Here is a 17427-nt window from a genome sequence, read left to right on the forward strand (position 1 = left end):
CAGTGGTTCTGGCGCTGCCGGCAGTGCATTAATGTTCATGTCTGCCCTTGGGGCAGTTCTAGCTTGTGCAAACAGGGTATCTGGCCCTGTGAGGCAGTATATTACCGGTGGCTTCTGGTCTCAGGCAGTGCTTGCTTGAGCAAGAAGTGGATGTGGTGCTACCGGGCAGTGCATTACTAGTGACTTCTGTCTGCTCTGGGGCAGTGCTCGCTTGTGCAAAGAGTGGTTCTGGCGCTGTCGGGCAGGGCATTACTAGTGACTTCTGCCTGCTCTGGGGCAGTGCTCGCTTGTGCAAAGAGTGGTTCTGGCGCTGTCGGGCAGGGCATTCCTGGTGACTTCTGTCTGCTCTGGGGCAGTGCTCGCTTGTGAAAAGAGTGGTTCTGGCGCTGTCGGGCAGGGCATTACTGGTGACTTCTGTCTGCTCTGGGGCAGTGCTCGCTTGTGCAAAGAGTGGTTCTGGCGCTGTCGGGCAGGGCATTACTGGTGACTTCTGTCTTCTCTGGGGCAGTGCTCGCTTGTGCAAAGAGTGGTTCTGGCGCTGTCGGGCAGGGCATTACTGGTGACTTCTGCCTGCTCTGGGGCAGTGCCCGCTTGTGCAAAGAGTGGTTCTGGCGCTGTCGGGCAGGGCATTACTGGTGACTTCTGTCTGCTCTGGGGCAGTGCTCGCTTGTGCAAAGAGTGGTTCTGGCGCTGTCGGGCAGGGCATTACTGGTGACTTCTGTCTGCTCTGGGGCAGTGCTCGCTTGTGCAAAGAGTGGTTCTGGCGCTGTCGGGCAGGGCATTACTGGTGACTTCTGCCTGCTCTGGGGCAGTGCTCGCTTGTGCAAAGAGTGGTTCTGGCGCTGTCGGGCAGGGCATTACTGGTGACTTCTGTCTGCTCTGGGGCAGTGCTCGCTTGTGCAAAGAGTGGTTCTGGCGCTGTCGGGCAGGGCATTACTGGTGACTTCTGTCTGCTCTGGGGCAGTGCTCGCTTGTGCAAAGAGTGGTTCTGGCGCTGTCGGGCAGGGCATTACTGGTGACTTCTGTCTTCTCTGGGGCAGTGCTCGCTTGTGCAAAGAGTGGTTCTGGCGCTGTCGGGCAGGGCATTACTGGTGACTTCTGCCTGCTCTGGGGCAGTGCCCGCTTGTGCAAAGAGTGGTTCTGGCGCTGTCGGGCAGGGCATTACTGGTGACTTCTGTCTGCTCTGGGGCAGTGCTCGCTTGTGCAAAGAGTGGTTCTGGCGCTGTCGGGCAGGGCATTACTGGTGACTTCTGTCTGCTCTGGGGCAGTGCTCGCTTGTGCAAAGAGTGGTTCTGGCGCTGTCGGGCAGGGCATTACTGGTGACTTCTGCCTGCTCTGGGGCAGTGCTCGCTTGTGCAAAGAGTGGTTCTGGCGCTGTCGGGCAGGGCATTACTGGTGACTTCTGTCTGCTCTGGGGCAGTGCTCGCTTGTGCAAAGAGTGGTTCTGGCGCTGTCGGGCAGGGCATTACTGGTGACTTCTGTCTGCTCTGGGGCAGTGCTCGCTTGTGCAAAGAGTGGTTCTGGCGCTGTCGGGCAGGGCATTACTGGTGACTTCTGTCTTCTCTGGGGCAGTGCTCGCTTGTGCAAAGAGTGGTTCTGGCGCTGTCGGGCAGGGCATTACTGGTGACTTCTGCCTGCTCTGGGGCAGTGCCCGCTTGTGCAAATAGTGATTCTGGCGCTGTCGGGCAGTTCATTACTGGTGAATTCTGTCTGCTCTGGGGCAGTGCTCGCTTGTGCAAAGAGTGGTTCTGGCGCTGTCGGGCAGGGCATTCCTGGTGACTTCTGTCTGCTCTGGGGCAGTGCTCGCTTGTGCAAAGAGTGGTACTGGCGCTGTCGGGCAGGGCATTACTGGTGACTTCTGTCTGCTCTGGGGCAGTGCTCGCTTGTGCAAAGAGTGGTACTGGCGCTGTCGGGCAGGGCATTACTGGTGACTTCTGCCCCCAGGTATAGCTCGCTTGTGCAAAGAGTGGTTCTGGCGCTGTCAGGCAGGGCATTCCTGGTGATTTGCGTTGCGAGTGATTTCTCCCAGTGACTGCGCGTTAAGTGCCTTCCCCACGTGCAGTGAACTTTTAGTTGGTTCATTTCTCGGGCAGTAGCACATCTTAGGCGGCTTGTGCTCTCGGCTGTACTCCTGTGGTGGCTGCTTTTTAGGTTTTGCCTACGCAATGCGTACGAAGTACGCATGCGCTAGCAAAACCTCTTGAGTTCTATGTGGGGTGATGACCCGCCTCTGTCTATCATTGGCTAGCTCCATAAATGGAGGCTAGCCATTGGGAGACAGAGGCTGTCAATCGCGCTTTCTCTTTAAAACGCGATTCGGGGGCGTTTCGCGGTGTTTTTTTAAGCCCCGCCCCTTTGTCCCGGGCCGCGCTGCGATTGGCTGCCGGCCCGGGACACCCCCGTGACGTCATTCCCGGGCCGCGCTGTGATTGGCTGGCCGGCCCGGGACCTGACTTGTTTTTCATTTTCTGCACAGTTTATACTATAGTGAAAAGCAGGATTTGGGGAACATTTCTGACAACAAAAAATTACGCTGTCATGCGGCTGTGACTTTTACTCTACAATCACATCTGCGTCTCGTGTCTCAATCCCTCTCTATGGCTTCCGTGTCGCATGTAGGGACGGCTCCAATATCAGCGTAGCCACCGCCCCTCAACCCCACTTTTACACGTGTGCTCCGCCAGGCGTGTGGGTCCTTGTCCGGGCTGTCCCGAGCTATGCAGCGCTGTACTCCTATACCAGTTTTATCTTCCGTTCGCAAGTCCGAGCCCTTCCTTTATGTTTCAAGCCTTCGACAATCGTGCCAACGAACCATAACAAAAGAAACGCGCATTTGTCTCCTCCACGTGACGTCAGCCAATCACAGCACGGCCCGAAGTCCCGCCCCCCGCAGCCCGGGAGACAGGAGAACAACCATGGCGGGCGCTCTGCCGGGCTCCCGTGAGCTGAGGGAGCCTGGCGGCATCAGAGGCGGGAGAGCCCTGCAGCACCACCACGCCGCCCGTAGTGAGTAGTGCCTCGGCTAATCAGTGTTTTTTTAGGGTTGTACCCTTTTGTCTGTGAGCAGGGCCCCCCTCCCCGTTCCCGCCGGCCCCTCCGCTCGCTGTCCGTGTTCCCCGTTCCCCCCCCCCCCATACCCGCTGTCCGTGTGTGCCCCCTCCCCTTCCCATAGCAGCACCTTAAACTGGGGCAACCTGTCCCCAGCCTGGCTAAGAAAAAACAGCTCCACGAGGCAGTGTAAATGTCAGACGATGCGCTATATAAAAACGGTCTATCCACTCCTTTCTCCCCGTCCACCACCAGTGTTCAGACCCCGCCTCCTCCCACAGACATTGCAGCCTCTCCTGGGAGCAGCTCTTGCTCCTACTAATGGACGTTAATGGGTTTCTCCTCCAGGTCGCGCCTGCATTAGCCCAGCCTGAGCTCTCTGATGGCCGCAGAAATCAGCCAAGGAAAGTGTTTTCCTTTAGAGCCACGGTCCCTGGTTCGATCCGGGGTATTTGCTAACAGCTAACAGATAACACCTCCGTGGCATCTTTCTGGAAGGGGGGGGGGGAGTTGGTGTTTACTCATTGCACAGGCCCTATGTATTGTACTCTCTAGGGGCTCGCAGTGTGTGGATGGGGGCTCGCAGTGTGTGGGGGGGGCTTGCAGTGTGAGGGGGTGCTCTGTGTGTGGGGGGGCTCGCAGTGTTTGGGGGGCTCTGTGTGGGTGTGTGGGGGGGCTCTGTGTGGGGAGGGGCTCTGTGTGGGTGTGTGTGTGGGGGGGCCCTGTGTGTGTGTGTGGGGAGGCTCTGTGTGGGAGGGCTCTCTGTGGGTGTGTGTGGCATTTGCGAGAGATTAGGCTATTGCCATTGTAAATGACAATGCCATTTATTTATCTGTTTTCAAAACGAACACATAAATAAAAATGTTGTCATTTACAATGCCAATAGCTCTAACTTTTACAAAGGCAAAACCGTTGCATTGTAAATGCTTGTTATTTTTTTGTTTTACATTGTGCATCCTTATGCCCCCATTCACTTGCCCTGGCCCGCCACCCGCGAGTCATGCCGGCCGCCACTGCCAGGTGCAAGCAGTGTAAGTCTGCAAATCTTTTGTGGAGGTGATCGGTCAGATGTCTACTACACAGATATTGACTTTCAGTTCCAAAGTAAGAAATGAACAGACTGATTGGGCTTGGAACTCCTCATTTCAGTCAAAACCTGTTCCTATAGTTGGCTTTGCATCTCCGACTCCCAATTAGCGAAAGGTGATGTTTACACCCATCAGAAGAGTTGCAGAAATGTCATCTCTAATGATTGATTCAACAAACTCCTGCGTTTTTGCTTCTCTAGAGTAATACATGTAGATTTATGGTTTAACTTCTGAGCACTGATTGTTCTCAGTTTGCTGCTTGGTTATCATGAAACAAGTCATTCCGTGTGTGTTGGTCTCGATTATGATGTTTATGGATGAGTTCCAGCTTTTGCACTTAAGTACTGAATAGTATTGTATATTAGTATTGTAATATTACTAAAATATGTTTTTTTTTAATGTAAGCTATCCATTCGGAAGAGTGAGTATAAGGTTGAAGGAGGCGATAGTAGGTGGCTGTAAAGTATTGAAAATTGGCTGCACAATCATATGATTTTCTTGGCCCACCGAAACTCTGCTCTTCTTAGTAGGAAAACAAAACTCAGCATACCTCCAAATGGTAACGTTGTGTAGAATTTCCTAACTGTAGTTTGTGCTTTAAATTCCTTTATCTGCTATACTTAAGTCCTTTGTGTGGTTTTGGAATGCCTACAGTATGGCACATTTCATGCATTTGTATTTTCTCCTTATCATAAGGTTGGAAGACGTTAATTCAAGGCCTGAACTGTATCAAGAATGACAGTTAAACCTGAATATCTCGATCTTATCTCTTTAAACCAATGTCTTTGAGCTTCCGTCGGCTATCACCTTGGAGTACAGTATAATCTTATCAAAGCGTGCAACAATTTTCATGTAACGACCATTCTAGTAATGGAGTTAATTGATCTATTTGGTGTGTTATTTTACCCAAATAAGAGCCCCCTACAACCTGTGACTTGTTTTTGGCATTTGTTAGTTTGGCTTTGTAACTCATTTGAAAGCTGCGTCTTGGTAGGGTTGCCATGGGACCTAATGCAGACAAGAAAATCGGCTCCCACTATCGCCCATTCTGGGAGTAAAAGCCGGCTGGAACTGTGGTGCAGTGATCCCCTTGATTTCCTGACCACGGTACACCCTACATCTGCTACACTTATGATCGATATGCCCCAGTTTGGAACTTGGGCATCCTTTGTGCATAGTTTGGGCATTTATCATTGGCTGTACTCTTGGACCCTCATTACGAGTGACCTCTTAATTCCCATTGGACAGGCCCTCGTGCCAGCTCCCCCTGCAGCAGTTCTCCTGTCTATGTTGTCTATGTTGCCCGCAGTCCACTACCCTCTGCTGCCTTAGGTTTGTGCCTCCTCTGCTAGTTTTTCTGCCCATTTCTGCCCTCTATTTTTGCCTCTCTCCGCCTGTTCTGCCTGTTATTTTGTCCCTTTCTTTTCGTTTCTGACCTTTTTTTCCCCCTCTTTATGCTAGTTTCTACTCTCTTGCTGTTTTTCCCACCTCCCGCCACCCAGCACCCCGCTCTCCCCAGGACCATTTTAATGGAGGCCGCAGTGTGACTCCATTGAGCATGCCCACGCCCCAGCTCCCCCCTGCGACAGTTCTCCTTTCCAGCTTGCCTGCAGTCTACTACCCTCTGCTACCTTAGGTTTGTGTCTTCTCTGCTCGTTTTGTGCTATCTTTTCTGCTCAATTTCTGCCCTCTATTTGTGCCTCTCTCAGCTCGTCCTGCCCTTTATTTTTGCCTCTTTCTGCTCCTTTCCGACCTTTATTTTGCCTCTTTCTGCTCATTTTGACCTTTGTTTTTCTTCTTTTTGCTAGTTTCTGACCTTGATCTTCGACCGAGTTGTCGCATTCACAGGGCCCAGATACCCCTAGGACTGGCAATGCTGCGCTATACAAATGATGTTTGCTTGATTGATGATGGGAATTGATCTTCAGTGTGTTTCAGTTGTTGAAGGAAGCTAAAGTCTCTATGTGACGATTTGGGGGGGAAATGAAAAATTGCCCAGGGTATCCAAGTTGGGATTACCGATTCCCACTGGAATTTCTTATTTCAGTGGGGAATTCGAGAACAGTTCTATGTTAAGTTATCAGACTATGACTCTTATTGCTGAAAACCAGAGGAGAAGAATATATGAGAGGTCTTAAGTGATTCACTAATTACTCTTATGTAACCTTCTAAAAATGGTAACCCACCACTCTCAAGCCAGAGTGCCTCTTGAGCTGAGAAGACATTAGACGTCTGGCTGAAAGAATTCCTTTCGGCCTGGAAACTGACTGACGAGTCAACACCCATTTAATATGTGACGCTGACTGACGAGTCAACACCCATTTAATATGTGACGCTGAAAATGTACCTTCAGAACTAGAGGAGCAAAGGCAAAAATGGGCCATGATGTCTGACTGGGAGTGCCTGCTGCTGTGGGCTGTCTTTTCTACACTCTGGAAAGAGGAGCGGGATCCATCAGGATAAACTGCACCCAACTTCAAGAAAATAATTAAGACCACTGCTAACTAGTCTATGTTCCTCTTGGAAATGGGACCCTTGATCCTTGGCTTGACATCCAGAGAGTCCTGTATATTTCGAGATATTTGGAGCAGCACTGAAGACGTTTTAGAACTATTGAAAAAGGTTGAGATGGGGAAGAAATTTCTTCTTTGGGTGACCAGGTGCTATATATCCTTGATAAAGCAATAACTTTGGCAGGTGGGTAAGATATGCTGGTTTGGTCTGCTCTGCTCAGTGACTGAGCCTTTAGCTGTAACTTTTTAGACTCCAGCCAGACAATGAACGCAAGGTAATTCTTTTGCAGAGCCATGCTGCGCTGCAGCTTTCAGCCTTGATCCACTGATGAATTTCAACCTCAAAGGTTTCAACATCCCAGTGAAAGCTGGAAAAAGTGGGGCGATAAATTGTGCCTTTCAAAAAATGCAGTCTTGGACGTTTCCAGAACTTCTTGCATCAAAATGTGGGGCTATTTAAACCACAAAATCAGACCATGGAGATACCTGTCCAGCCACAGTTCTGCCCCTTGCCTGCAAATGGAATACAAAAACATGGCCTATGTAAAACATTTGACCAGGGAAAACAGCTAGGCATTGCCCAACCTCACTCTATCGCAAGTTAGACAGAGAGACTGCATATCACCTGGTAAATTGCCCCCCATTGAGATGCATTGGATTTTTGGTTCCTATAGCTTTTCTGAGGGCACCTTTCAATAGTTTCAAATTCAAATCAATGCATTACATTTGTGATGTGTGCCATACACCTATTCAATGTTCCATATCACCCCAGCCTATTTTGACTCACGTTTTTTTTTAAATATCATTTTTAACCTAAATTGATGCGGGGTTTTTTGTGTATTTATTATTTACATACAATTTTATCCCGAGCACTCTCAAAGTTAAGAAAAGTTCAACATTTCCTTTATTTTGATTGGCAAAAGCACCAAGTCCAAATTCACGATTCCATATCTCGGAATGTATGTTCCAACAACTTTTATTGAAGTTCAATCATAAATAGTTGATATCTTCAAATGATGCAGCCAACACGTGTTTCGCCGTGGTTTTTATATACACATTGACTTCCTCAGGGCTCTAGAATCCGTATATTCCTCAAACAATTAGTTCTTGTCATTAATAGGTGCCATCAGAGCCATCTAGTCCGCAAGATAGTCCAAATCCTTACTCTGTAATTTCAATAGTGTATGGGGTACATTTTATCCACTTGTATATTATTATAATCCGAAATCCTCTCGGCATATATACAACGCCGAATTACGGATGCGAAGATACTCGTTACCGTTTTTGATTAGAGATATTGAGAATTTGAGAACTTGATGAATTGAGAGGCGAAATTAGGGGTGTATCAAGAGTGAAGAAGAGTGGATTTCGGATTATAATAATATACAAGTGGATAAGATGTACCCCATACACTATTGAAATTACAGAGACAGGATTTGGACTATCTTGAGGACTAGATGGCTCTGATGGCACCTATTAATGACAAGAACTAATTGTTTGAGGAATATACGGATTCTAGAGCCCTGAGGAAGTCAATGTGTATATGATATAAATTTAGTTTTGACATCTCCCCTGAGGCGGAAAGCCGGGGGCTAGGCTCTAGGTTGCTGCACATCATTTTTAAAAGGCCACCTTAACCTCATATTTTAATTTCATTGCAGCTACTGCACTTTACTAACCGGCCGCATCTCGAACCCCGCTCCCCGCGTAGCTGATTGCGTGCTCATGCGGTAGGAGACAGGGGTGGACGCCAAGGACAGTGCTCTAGCTGCTGGCTGCCTCCCCCCCTCCTGGCTATTTAAATTGCGCTACATCACCAGCGCTTAGATTTAGTTTTGACATCTCCCCTGAGGCGGAAAGCCGGGGGCTAGGCTCTAGGTTGCTGCACATCATTTTTAAAAGGCCACCTTATCCTCATATTTTAATTTCATTGCAGCTACTGCACATTACTAACCGGTCGCATCTCGAACCCCGCTCCCCGCGTAGCAGATTGCGTGCTCACGCGGTAGGAGACAGGGGTGGACGCCATCTTGGGTGGACGCCAAGGACAGCGCTGTAGCTGCCTCCCACCCTCCTCCCTCTCCTATAAAATGACCTCTATTCCCCGGCCGCAAGCCCGTCTGCGCCCATTCGCGCCGGGCCTAGGGCCATACCCCCTGGCCCATCCACCTTACAATCCCTTATTTCTTATTCCAGGAATGATTTATTGTGGCTGCGCCCTTCTTCAGGTATCAGGTGTTCAATGATGGAACCTGAGGATATATTGAGTAACCGGGCAATCAGCTGTTTACACTGTAAGTCTATGCTCTCTCGTATCACCCCCGTTTCTAGATCTAGAGTGGATATGACCTATAAAGACTCTAGCTTAGTGATAGCACTTATCAACGTCCGCTCACTAGGCAAACATAAACAGGAGATAGCCGACATAATCACTGATAGGAACATAGATATACTGTTTATGACAGAAACCTGGATGGATAATGCATCCGATCCGGATCTGGTGGTTGCGATCCCAGAGGGATACAAAGTTCAAAGACAGGATAGACTTAATAAAAAAGGTGGTGGGTTGGCAATAATTTTCCGCAAACAATTTTTAGTTATAACATATCCTATTCCTTCACACATTTATGAAGCTATCCATTTTTCTATTCTATTAACTCCTTCACAAAATTTTAAAGGAGCTCTTTTATACAGACCCCCAGGAGCATGGACCGATTTCCTAGCTAACTTTAACACACTACTAGAATCATTAGCCATAGATGCGTCATTCACCGTATTGGGTGATTTTAACTTTCATTTGGAAAAAACAGATAGCAATGACACCCTCACCTTACTGACAGACATGGAAGCCCTAGGCCTGGTCCAGTTAGTCTCATCTCCCACGCATGAAGCTGGTCATGTGTTGGATGGTATTTTTACTAATTCTAAGAAAATCTTCATCCAAGATATTCTTCCACTCCCGTGGTCAGATCATTACGCTATCATCTTTAAAAAAAACTATTAAATGCCCTCCCATTAAAAAGGTGGTGGAAATAGGTCATGGTGCATTTAGAATTTGGAAGGATATAAACAATTAGCATTTATCCACTCTCCTAAATGACACCAGTCCGGCTATTTCATCTGACCCTAACATAGCTACCGAACAATTCATGGACTAGATAAGTAATGCCATGAACCAATTGGTACCAAATAAAACCATCTCTAAAAATAGGTCCTCTCCTTCGGCGCCATGGTTTACTGACGCACTCTGAGAACAGAAACAGAAGTGTAGAAACTACGAAAGACACTGGCGCAGATCGTATTCCATGGAACAAAAGATGCAGTACAAACAGGAACTTAATAAGTATAAAAAAATGAATAAGGAAGAAAAAAAAATATTTTACACTATACAGAATGAAACCGCTAAAAACTCCCATAGAGAATTGTACCAAGTTGTGAAGCAACTATCCGGAAGAACACCAGCTACTGCTCCTTTTCCAACGCAAGCACTTACTGATGCCCTGGCTCTATACTTTTTTGAAGAAGTTAACAATATCTATGTAAAGTTTTCCTCCAAAGTAACTACTTATACCAACCTATCTAGTATTAACCCCCCTGACCACTGCTTATCACATTTCTCGGAAGTCACTGAACAGAATATAGTGGACATCATGAAAGCGATAAAATCGGGCTCGGCTCTCCCTTGCCCACCTAAAGCTCTCTCCCCAGTCATCAATCTGATTGCGCCGGTGATAACCCAGATTTGTAATGCCATGTTTGAGACCGGTATATATCCAGCCGTACTGAAAAACCCGCTTCTCAAACCTCTCTTAGGAAACCTCAACTGGAGGCAGATGAATTGAAAAATTATAGACCTATAGCCAGTCTGCCCTTTTTGGCTAAGGTCGCAGAGAAAGAAATGAATACGCAACTTTCTGAATTCATTGAGAATCATCATCTGCTGGATGATAAACAATTTGGGTTCCGTAAACTTCATGGAACTGAAACTGCTCTCATCAAAGCTACAGAGGACATTAGAATAATAAGAGACCAGGGAGGCACTGCAGTGCTTATATTACTCGATTTGTCTGCAGCCTTCGACACAGTCGATCATGCTATCTTGATCAACCGTGTCTCGGCAATGGGCGTCCAACATACAGCCAAAGATCTGCTGGCCTCCTTCCTGTCGGAGAGAACGCAAGCAGTTAGCTTGGGGCCATTTCGATCGGCCTAGCTAACCCTTCCCTGTGGAGTTCCTCAAGGCTCATCCCTAAGTCCGACACATTTTAATATTTATGTGTCGGACTTAGCCAGAGTTATAAAATCTCATGGGATGGGCCTTACTTCTTACGCCGACGACACCCAGTTGGTGTTGCAATTAACAGGGATGGAGATAGAGTGACAAAATGTTTCCAAGAAGGCATGCTGGCCATCAAGGATTGGATGGCCAGTAACTGCCTCAAACTTAACTCCGAGAAGACGGAAGTGGTTATTTTCGGGAAACTATCCCCAGTCTGGTCCAGCTCATGGTGGCCTCCATCAATGGGGCCGACACCTCAACCAGTTTCAAAGGTTAGGAACTTGGGAATAATATTTGATTCCCATGCCAACCAAGTCACGTCAACAGCCTTTTTTAAACTTAAAATGATCAAAAAACTCATCCCATTCCCACCAGAAAGTGCAGGGAAGACACTGATTAGCACCCTGGTAATGTCGTCATTAGATTACTGTAATGGACTGTTTGCAAATGCACAATGCAGGGTCATCAAAAAAATGCAGACGGTCCAAAATGCAGCTGCTCGTTTGCTTTCAGGGACACCCAAATTTCAGGCCATCTCACACGTTATTTGAAACTATCACTGGCTGGCGATCATGAATCGCATAAAATTCAAGACCTTATGTCTGACTTATAAAGCTGTTCACAATCAAGGCCCAAAATTTCTATCTAAACAGCTGGTCGTATACGGCTTATCAGCTAGTGGTGCCTCCTACTAGGACAATGGCCTGGGAGACAGACGTTTTGTGGTGACAGCAGCCAAGCTTTGGAATGCTTTACCACTAAAGATCCACTCTGTTCCATCACTGTTTCAATTCCGCAAAATGATAAAAACGCAGCTGTTCAATCAGTAAACCCAGCCTTTCTTACATCCTCACTGAATCTGTAGCGCCGAGACGCCCAAGGGCATTTGTTTGCGCTTTACAAATTTCAAAAATAAATAAATAAATAAAAACCACGACGAAACACGTGTTGGCTGCATCGTTTGAAGATATCAACTATTTATGATTGAACTTCAATAAAAGTTGTTGGAACATACATTCCGAGATATGGAATCGTGAATTTGGACTTGGTGCTTGTGCCAATCAAGATAAAGGAAATTTTGAACTTTTCTTAACTTTGAGAGTGCTCAGGATAACATTGTTTGTTTTATGGTCCTATTGAGGTAGAACCCTGTGGATGTTGGTAACCGCATCCTTTCCTTGGAAGCACCATGTGACAGTTGACCTTTACTTACCCCGGATTTGCTGAGCGCCCTTTTTTCTGAAAGTTACCAATCTTTCTTTTCATTTATTATTTACATGTAAAGCTGGTTTGGTGTTGCTGTATATGTGCCACAGACATTTTTCTCAGAGTAGAGCTTGGATGATAGTGTCAAGCTACCAAACGTAAGCTTAGAATCCCTCATAATTACCTACTTTCATTATTACGATCTTGAAAAGTTTTGAAAGTTTGAAATCTCATTCACAGCTCATATCTCCACCCCTCAGTCTAGCTTAATTACCAGTCAGGTTACATACAGTGAGGCACTGACAGGATGATAAAGGTAAAAAAGGTGTAATGTTTTGTGATGCACAAAATTTAAAAGGAACATCCACTGGAGTCTTCATAAATAAAACCTTTCAAAGCAATTATTCACTGGGAAAACCCTCTTCCCAAGAATCTCCCTGTCTATGGGTGTGTATCTGACAACAATTAGGATTGAGAAGTATGTGTAAGGTTTTACCCTCCGCTTCCCTTTTCATATACAACAATACTTGAGGATGGTTACCTTATTTTGTTGGATCCTATTACAATCCACAAGACAGAATGTTGCGTTGCCACTATCTCACTCGGGTGTAGGATTGTTCACCCAGGTAAACCAGTGACAATCATTGTGCCCTGGTGGGATATATTTAAGGGTCCTCACCCACAAGTCCCACCTATGGCTTGCTTCATCATCTGACCCTCGTCCTGCTCAACTAGTGTGGGGGGACAGGCTCAACACGTTTGTAGGTGGAGTTCTTTGGCTATTTGGTTCTAGGGATTTTGAGAAGAAATTAAAATTGCCTTGCAGATCCTACTACTTTTTTGATGGTTGGTCCACCTGCAAGGTTTTAAACAGTGCAATGTCATTGGGGAGTAGTGACCCTATACATCTGAGGCAAAATCATGGTGAGGGGTCTTAGTACCCATGAAAAAGTTAAGGGGAGGTGTAATCACAGGCGTGTGCTTTAGTGACTGTCCCACAAAACAATTAACATGATATTTAAGGGTTGGGAAATACTTTCTTTGGTAGAGCCTGTACAAGGATTATGGTCCTAAATGACATCTGCATTATTGAGGTAAACAGTATTGCCCTATTGACAACATATATGCCCTGGTGGAGGAACCTGAACAAACCTTTCAGTGGGTGCATGCAGCCAATCCTAACCTGTTGCGATGACAGTGGCTGGTTCTTCGCTATGGCGGAAGAGAGTCGTCCTACTGCTTTTAAGCAATGCAAAGTATGATACATAAAATGATAACTTCGAGTTATCATTTTATGCTTTGTGCTGCTATGTGGGTGGGGCTGCTCTGCTCTCGGAGCAGGGCAGAGGAGGAGTGGTTTGCCCACTCCCAAGTGCGCATTGACTGTTTGGTCGGCCCTTTAGGGCCAACCTAACCAGTCATGCGCCCTTTCCCTGTTCTCGATGCAGGCTGCATTACACCCTGCATCGAGAACATGCCCCCCCTCCAGCCCCTGGGGAGCACTGTGTCACGGTGTCATTGCAGAGTTGTGATTGGTCAGTGGGGCCTGGCTGTGCTTCCTGTTACTCAAGACGAGGAGAGCAGGAGCACAGACGCGGGACCTGGCAGCATGGTACGTTTCTTTTTAGGTCTCGTCCTTTACCATTCCGAAGGAATGGGAAATGGCCGAGAATTCAAGTGCTCGAACTGATTGTCAAACCACCGCTTTTTTTCGTGGCGTTTTCTTCGAGTGCACGTACAGGCACGCGCTTTTGGCCCATACACTTTCATGGCCATCTGTTCCTGTTCCTCAATGTCCCTCCCACCCTTCGTTTGATCTTGCCGCGAGTTCAGGCTAATGGCCCTCCCCCAGCACAGAGCGCGCATCGGGGCCGCACAGCACATCAAAGGGCTTCTCCCAGCGTGTGCTGTGCAGCTTCTCCTCCCCTAATTATGTGGCCGGCCGTACTTGTGTTTCCTGGCTGCTTCCCGGCCGCTCTTGTATTTAATTAGCAGCAGCAGCATTTCTCCTGCGCCAGGCCACATCAAAGGCTCTGTGCCACTTTCACCCACACAGCAACACTTACAGACACGCAACGCCACTCACACCCACGCAAGCCCACACTCACCCACGCAACACCACACTCACCGCCACTCACCCAAGCAACACCACTCACACACGCAACCCCACTCATCCACGCAACCCCACTCATCCACGCAACCCCACTCATCCACGCAACCCCACTCATCCACGCAACCCCACTCATCCACGCAACGCCACTCAGCCACGCAACGCCACTCAGCCACGCAACGCCACTCAGCCACGCAACGCCACTCAGCCACGCAACGCCACTCAGCCACGCAACGCCACTCAGCCACGCAACGCCACTCAGCCACGCAACGCCACTCACCCACGCAACACCACTCACCCACGCAACGCCACTCACCCACGCAACGCCACTCACCCACGCAACGCCACTCATCCACGCAACGCCCCTCATCCACGCAACGCCCCTCATCCACGCAACGCCCCTCACACATGCAACGCCACTCACCCGCGCAACGCCACTCACCCGCGCAACGCCACTCACCCGCGCAACGCCACTCACCCGCGCAACGCCACTCACCCGCGCAACGCCACTCACCCGCGCAACGCCACTCACCCGCGCAACGCCACTCACCCGCGCAACGCCACTCACCCGCGCAACGCCACTCACCCGCGCAACGCCACTCACCCGCGCAACGCCACTCACACACGCAACGCCACTCACACATTGTGGGTGCAGATTGTGGGTGCAGATTCAGAGAAAACTCAGCAGCACCACCACCATTGCAATGCAATAGGTCTCGTTTTAACGCAAATTTAAGCTATAGGCCTTGTAAATGGCAAAGCCTTTTATTTATGTTCCAAAAACCAGAACGCAAAAATAAAGGGCATAATCATTTACAATGCTAATAGTTCAGACTCGCGTTATTGCGAGACCTATTGCATTTTCAATGCTTGTTTCTTGTTGTGCGCGATACGCCTCCCCCCACCTCCCCTTGACACTCTGCCGCCGCACCACCCTCAAGCCATGCCGGCTGCAACTGTGGTAGGATGTAGTCAGTATGGACCTGAGGGGGTAGAATATGTGCCAATAGCTCTGATAAGTCAACTAGATAGGCCACTGGTAAAAAAAAATTCTACTCTCTATTCAGCTACGAAATTTCTCCAACAAGGGGAGATGTTGTTTTCACTGTGGACCGAAGAGCTACCGGAATCCATGTTTTGAATAGACTGGTTATGTGGGCTGCAATGTACTTGTCAATATCTCTGCAAGGCTTGTGCCTTCATGAATTATTGTAATGTTTGTTCTTCTAACCGGTTGCACTATTGAGAAAAATAAAGGTTAAAACTGATACATTGTTCTTTTTTTCATTTATCTTTTAGTTTCAGTGGTGATATCCAGATTAGTCTTTTTGTAATACAAGATACCACTTAAAATGTAACAATATTACACATTGCATGCATAATCATTAGTTTTAACAGGACCAGGTGTGTGGCAACAAGGGCCAGGGATGTAATTGCTTACATAATGTTTATTTTATTGTGAGTTTAAAGTGAGTTCCAATTTTTGAGCACCTGATAGGATTTAAGATTGCCCTTCCTGCAGCACTGTGAAAGATTCCACTCAACTATTTAGGTTTCAAGGTATTCTGCATTTAAGAATTGTCTGTTGTTCACAGGGTGTGAAGTGGACCAACATTACCATCCAGGTGGTGTGTGATGTGATGGCAAATGTAACTCTTGGGACACCATACCAAAGATATGCAGAAGTTGTTCATTTGATGCAGCAGGCTTTGGAGTCAAAATGTGTGGATGCCAGCTACAAGAAGTATGTGCATGATATGACTGACCCAACGTGGGAAGGGCCAGCAGCCAATGCAGGTAAATGTATCTATTGAATTATTGTAAATGCCTAACATCGGTGCTCCTTATCTTTTAACCATTTTAGGCACCCAACTTCTGGGAGTCGTCAGAGAATCCAATAAATTTGTTTTAAAAAATTGAAATAGCTTTGCCAAGCAATTTTTTAGGAGTCATGGAATACAAAAACTTAGATAAGAGTAATAATGACTATAGGAAAAAAAAATTCCAGCTGGGTTTCAAATTAATCAAATTGTAGACCTAAAATAAAGCAGAGCAAAGTTATTTACCTGTTGGAGTGCCTTTTGATGCAATGGGAAAATACGAAAATGATTTGTTCCATGGCTATGCATTTAAATTAGAAAAAGTTAAAGAAAATGCTATTGAAAGTTAATCAATTTGCAGAAAATATACTATTAAGCAGACTACAAGCAAATTTTGAAGGGATTTAGGCAACCCAAGCTGTATAATGCAACACATGTGAATGGAGAATCCACATACAACACAGGAAAAGTGTAACTTTCAAAGGATTGGATTTTATTGAAAACAATTTGAGATGTTTATGAAATAATTCCCCCTGGCATCGTAGGGGCAGGATAGTGGCTTGTTGCTTTGGGTTTTAGCTCAGGTTTCCCAATCCAAGACAGACGGCCAACAATCAAAACAGAGCATATTCTTGAAATGTCTTGGTTAACGAATTTAGAATGTAACGCATGCTGTCGCAGCTCTAATAGGGCACGAAGGTCAGCAACTCAAAAAGCAAATTAATTAAAAGACTACCTAATGTATTAGCAAAACATATTTTAGAAAAGCACTATGTTTATTTAGTTACACCAGTAGCAATTCAAGAAAAACTAGTTTTGACTGAAATCAAAAGGAGGGGAGCTGTTAAAATAGTAACTGAAAATTGATTTAGTGCTAAGGAAAACGTTTTTTTTTTAAACCTTGTTGATGGTGCTGTGCATCTTTTGAGTGAGATCGGTGTAAAAGGTGAGTCTGGTATGCTAGTGATTAGGGTCAGGCTGGCATGAGCTTATTGTTGTAGGTCAGTTCTCTGCATTAATTCTGATTGTGTCTAGTGAAGTGTCCAAGAAATTGTAAGGGTACAAATTATGGTGAAGTGTGTTGGTCTCAATGAGAATGATCGGAGGGGTCTAGAATCATATACTTGGCTTTAATGATTGTCCCACAAAACAATTTCCATAATGTGTGTGGGTCCCCACACCCCGGAAATCTTCAGGCATGCCGCAAAGCTGTAGTCCATGCGACTGTTACATCGAGACTGGACTACGCGAACGGCCTCTACCTTGGCCTGCCTAAATATCTGATTCAACGGCTACAGACAGTGCAGGCTGCGAGGCTGATTAAACGCATACCTTTTAAACATCATGTCTCTCCGCATCTGCA

At 46.9% G+C, this 17427-nt stretch overlaps 1 protein-coding gene across 1 annotated transcript in view; it reads left to right on the forward strand.

Moving 5' to 3' along the window:
- Positions 1-17427, forward strand: part of LOC144791288 (putative serine protease K12H4.7) — a 430940-nt gene that overhangs the window by 329115 nt on the left and 84398 nt on the right. The window contains exon 6 of the mRNA XM_078665959.1: positions 15840-16041. Within this exon, the coding sequence (XP_078522085.1) occupies positions 15840-16041 (202 nt within the window). The remainder of the gene's footprint in view (positions 1-15839; positions 16042-17427) is intronic.

The sequence above is a fragment of the Lissotriton helveticus genome, chromosome 11 (assembly GCF_964261635.1).
Source record: "Lissotriton helveticus chromosome 11, aLisHel1.1, whole genome shotgun sequence".
NCBI lineage: Eukaryota > Metazoa > Chordata > Amphibia > Caudata > Salamandridae > Lissotriton > Lissotriton helveticus.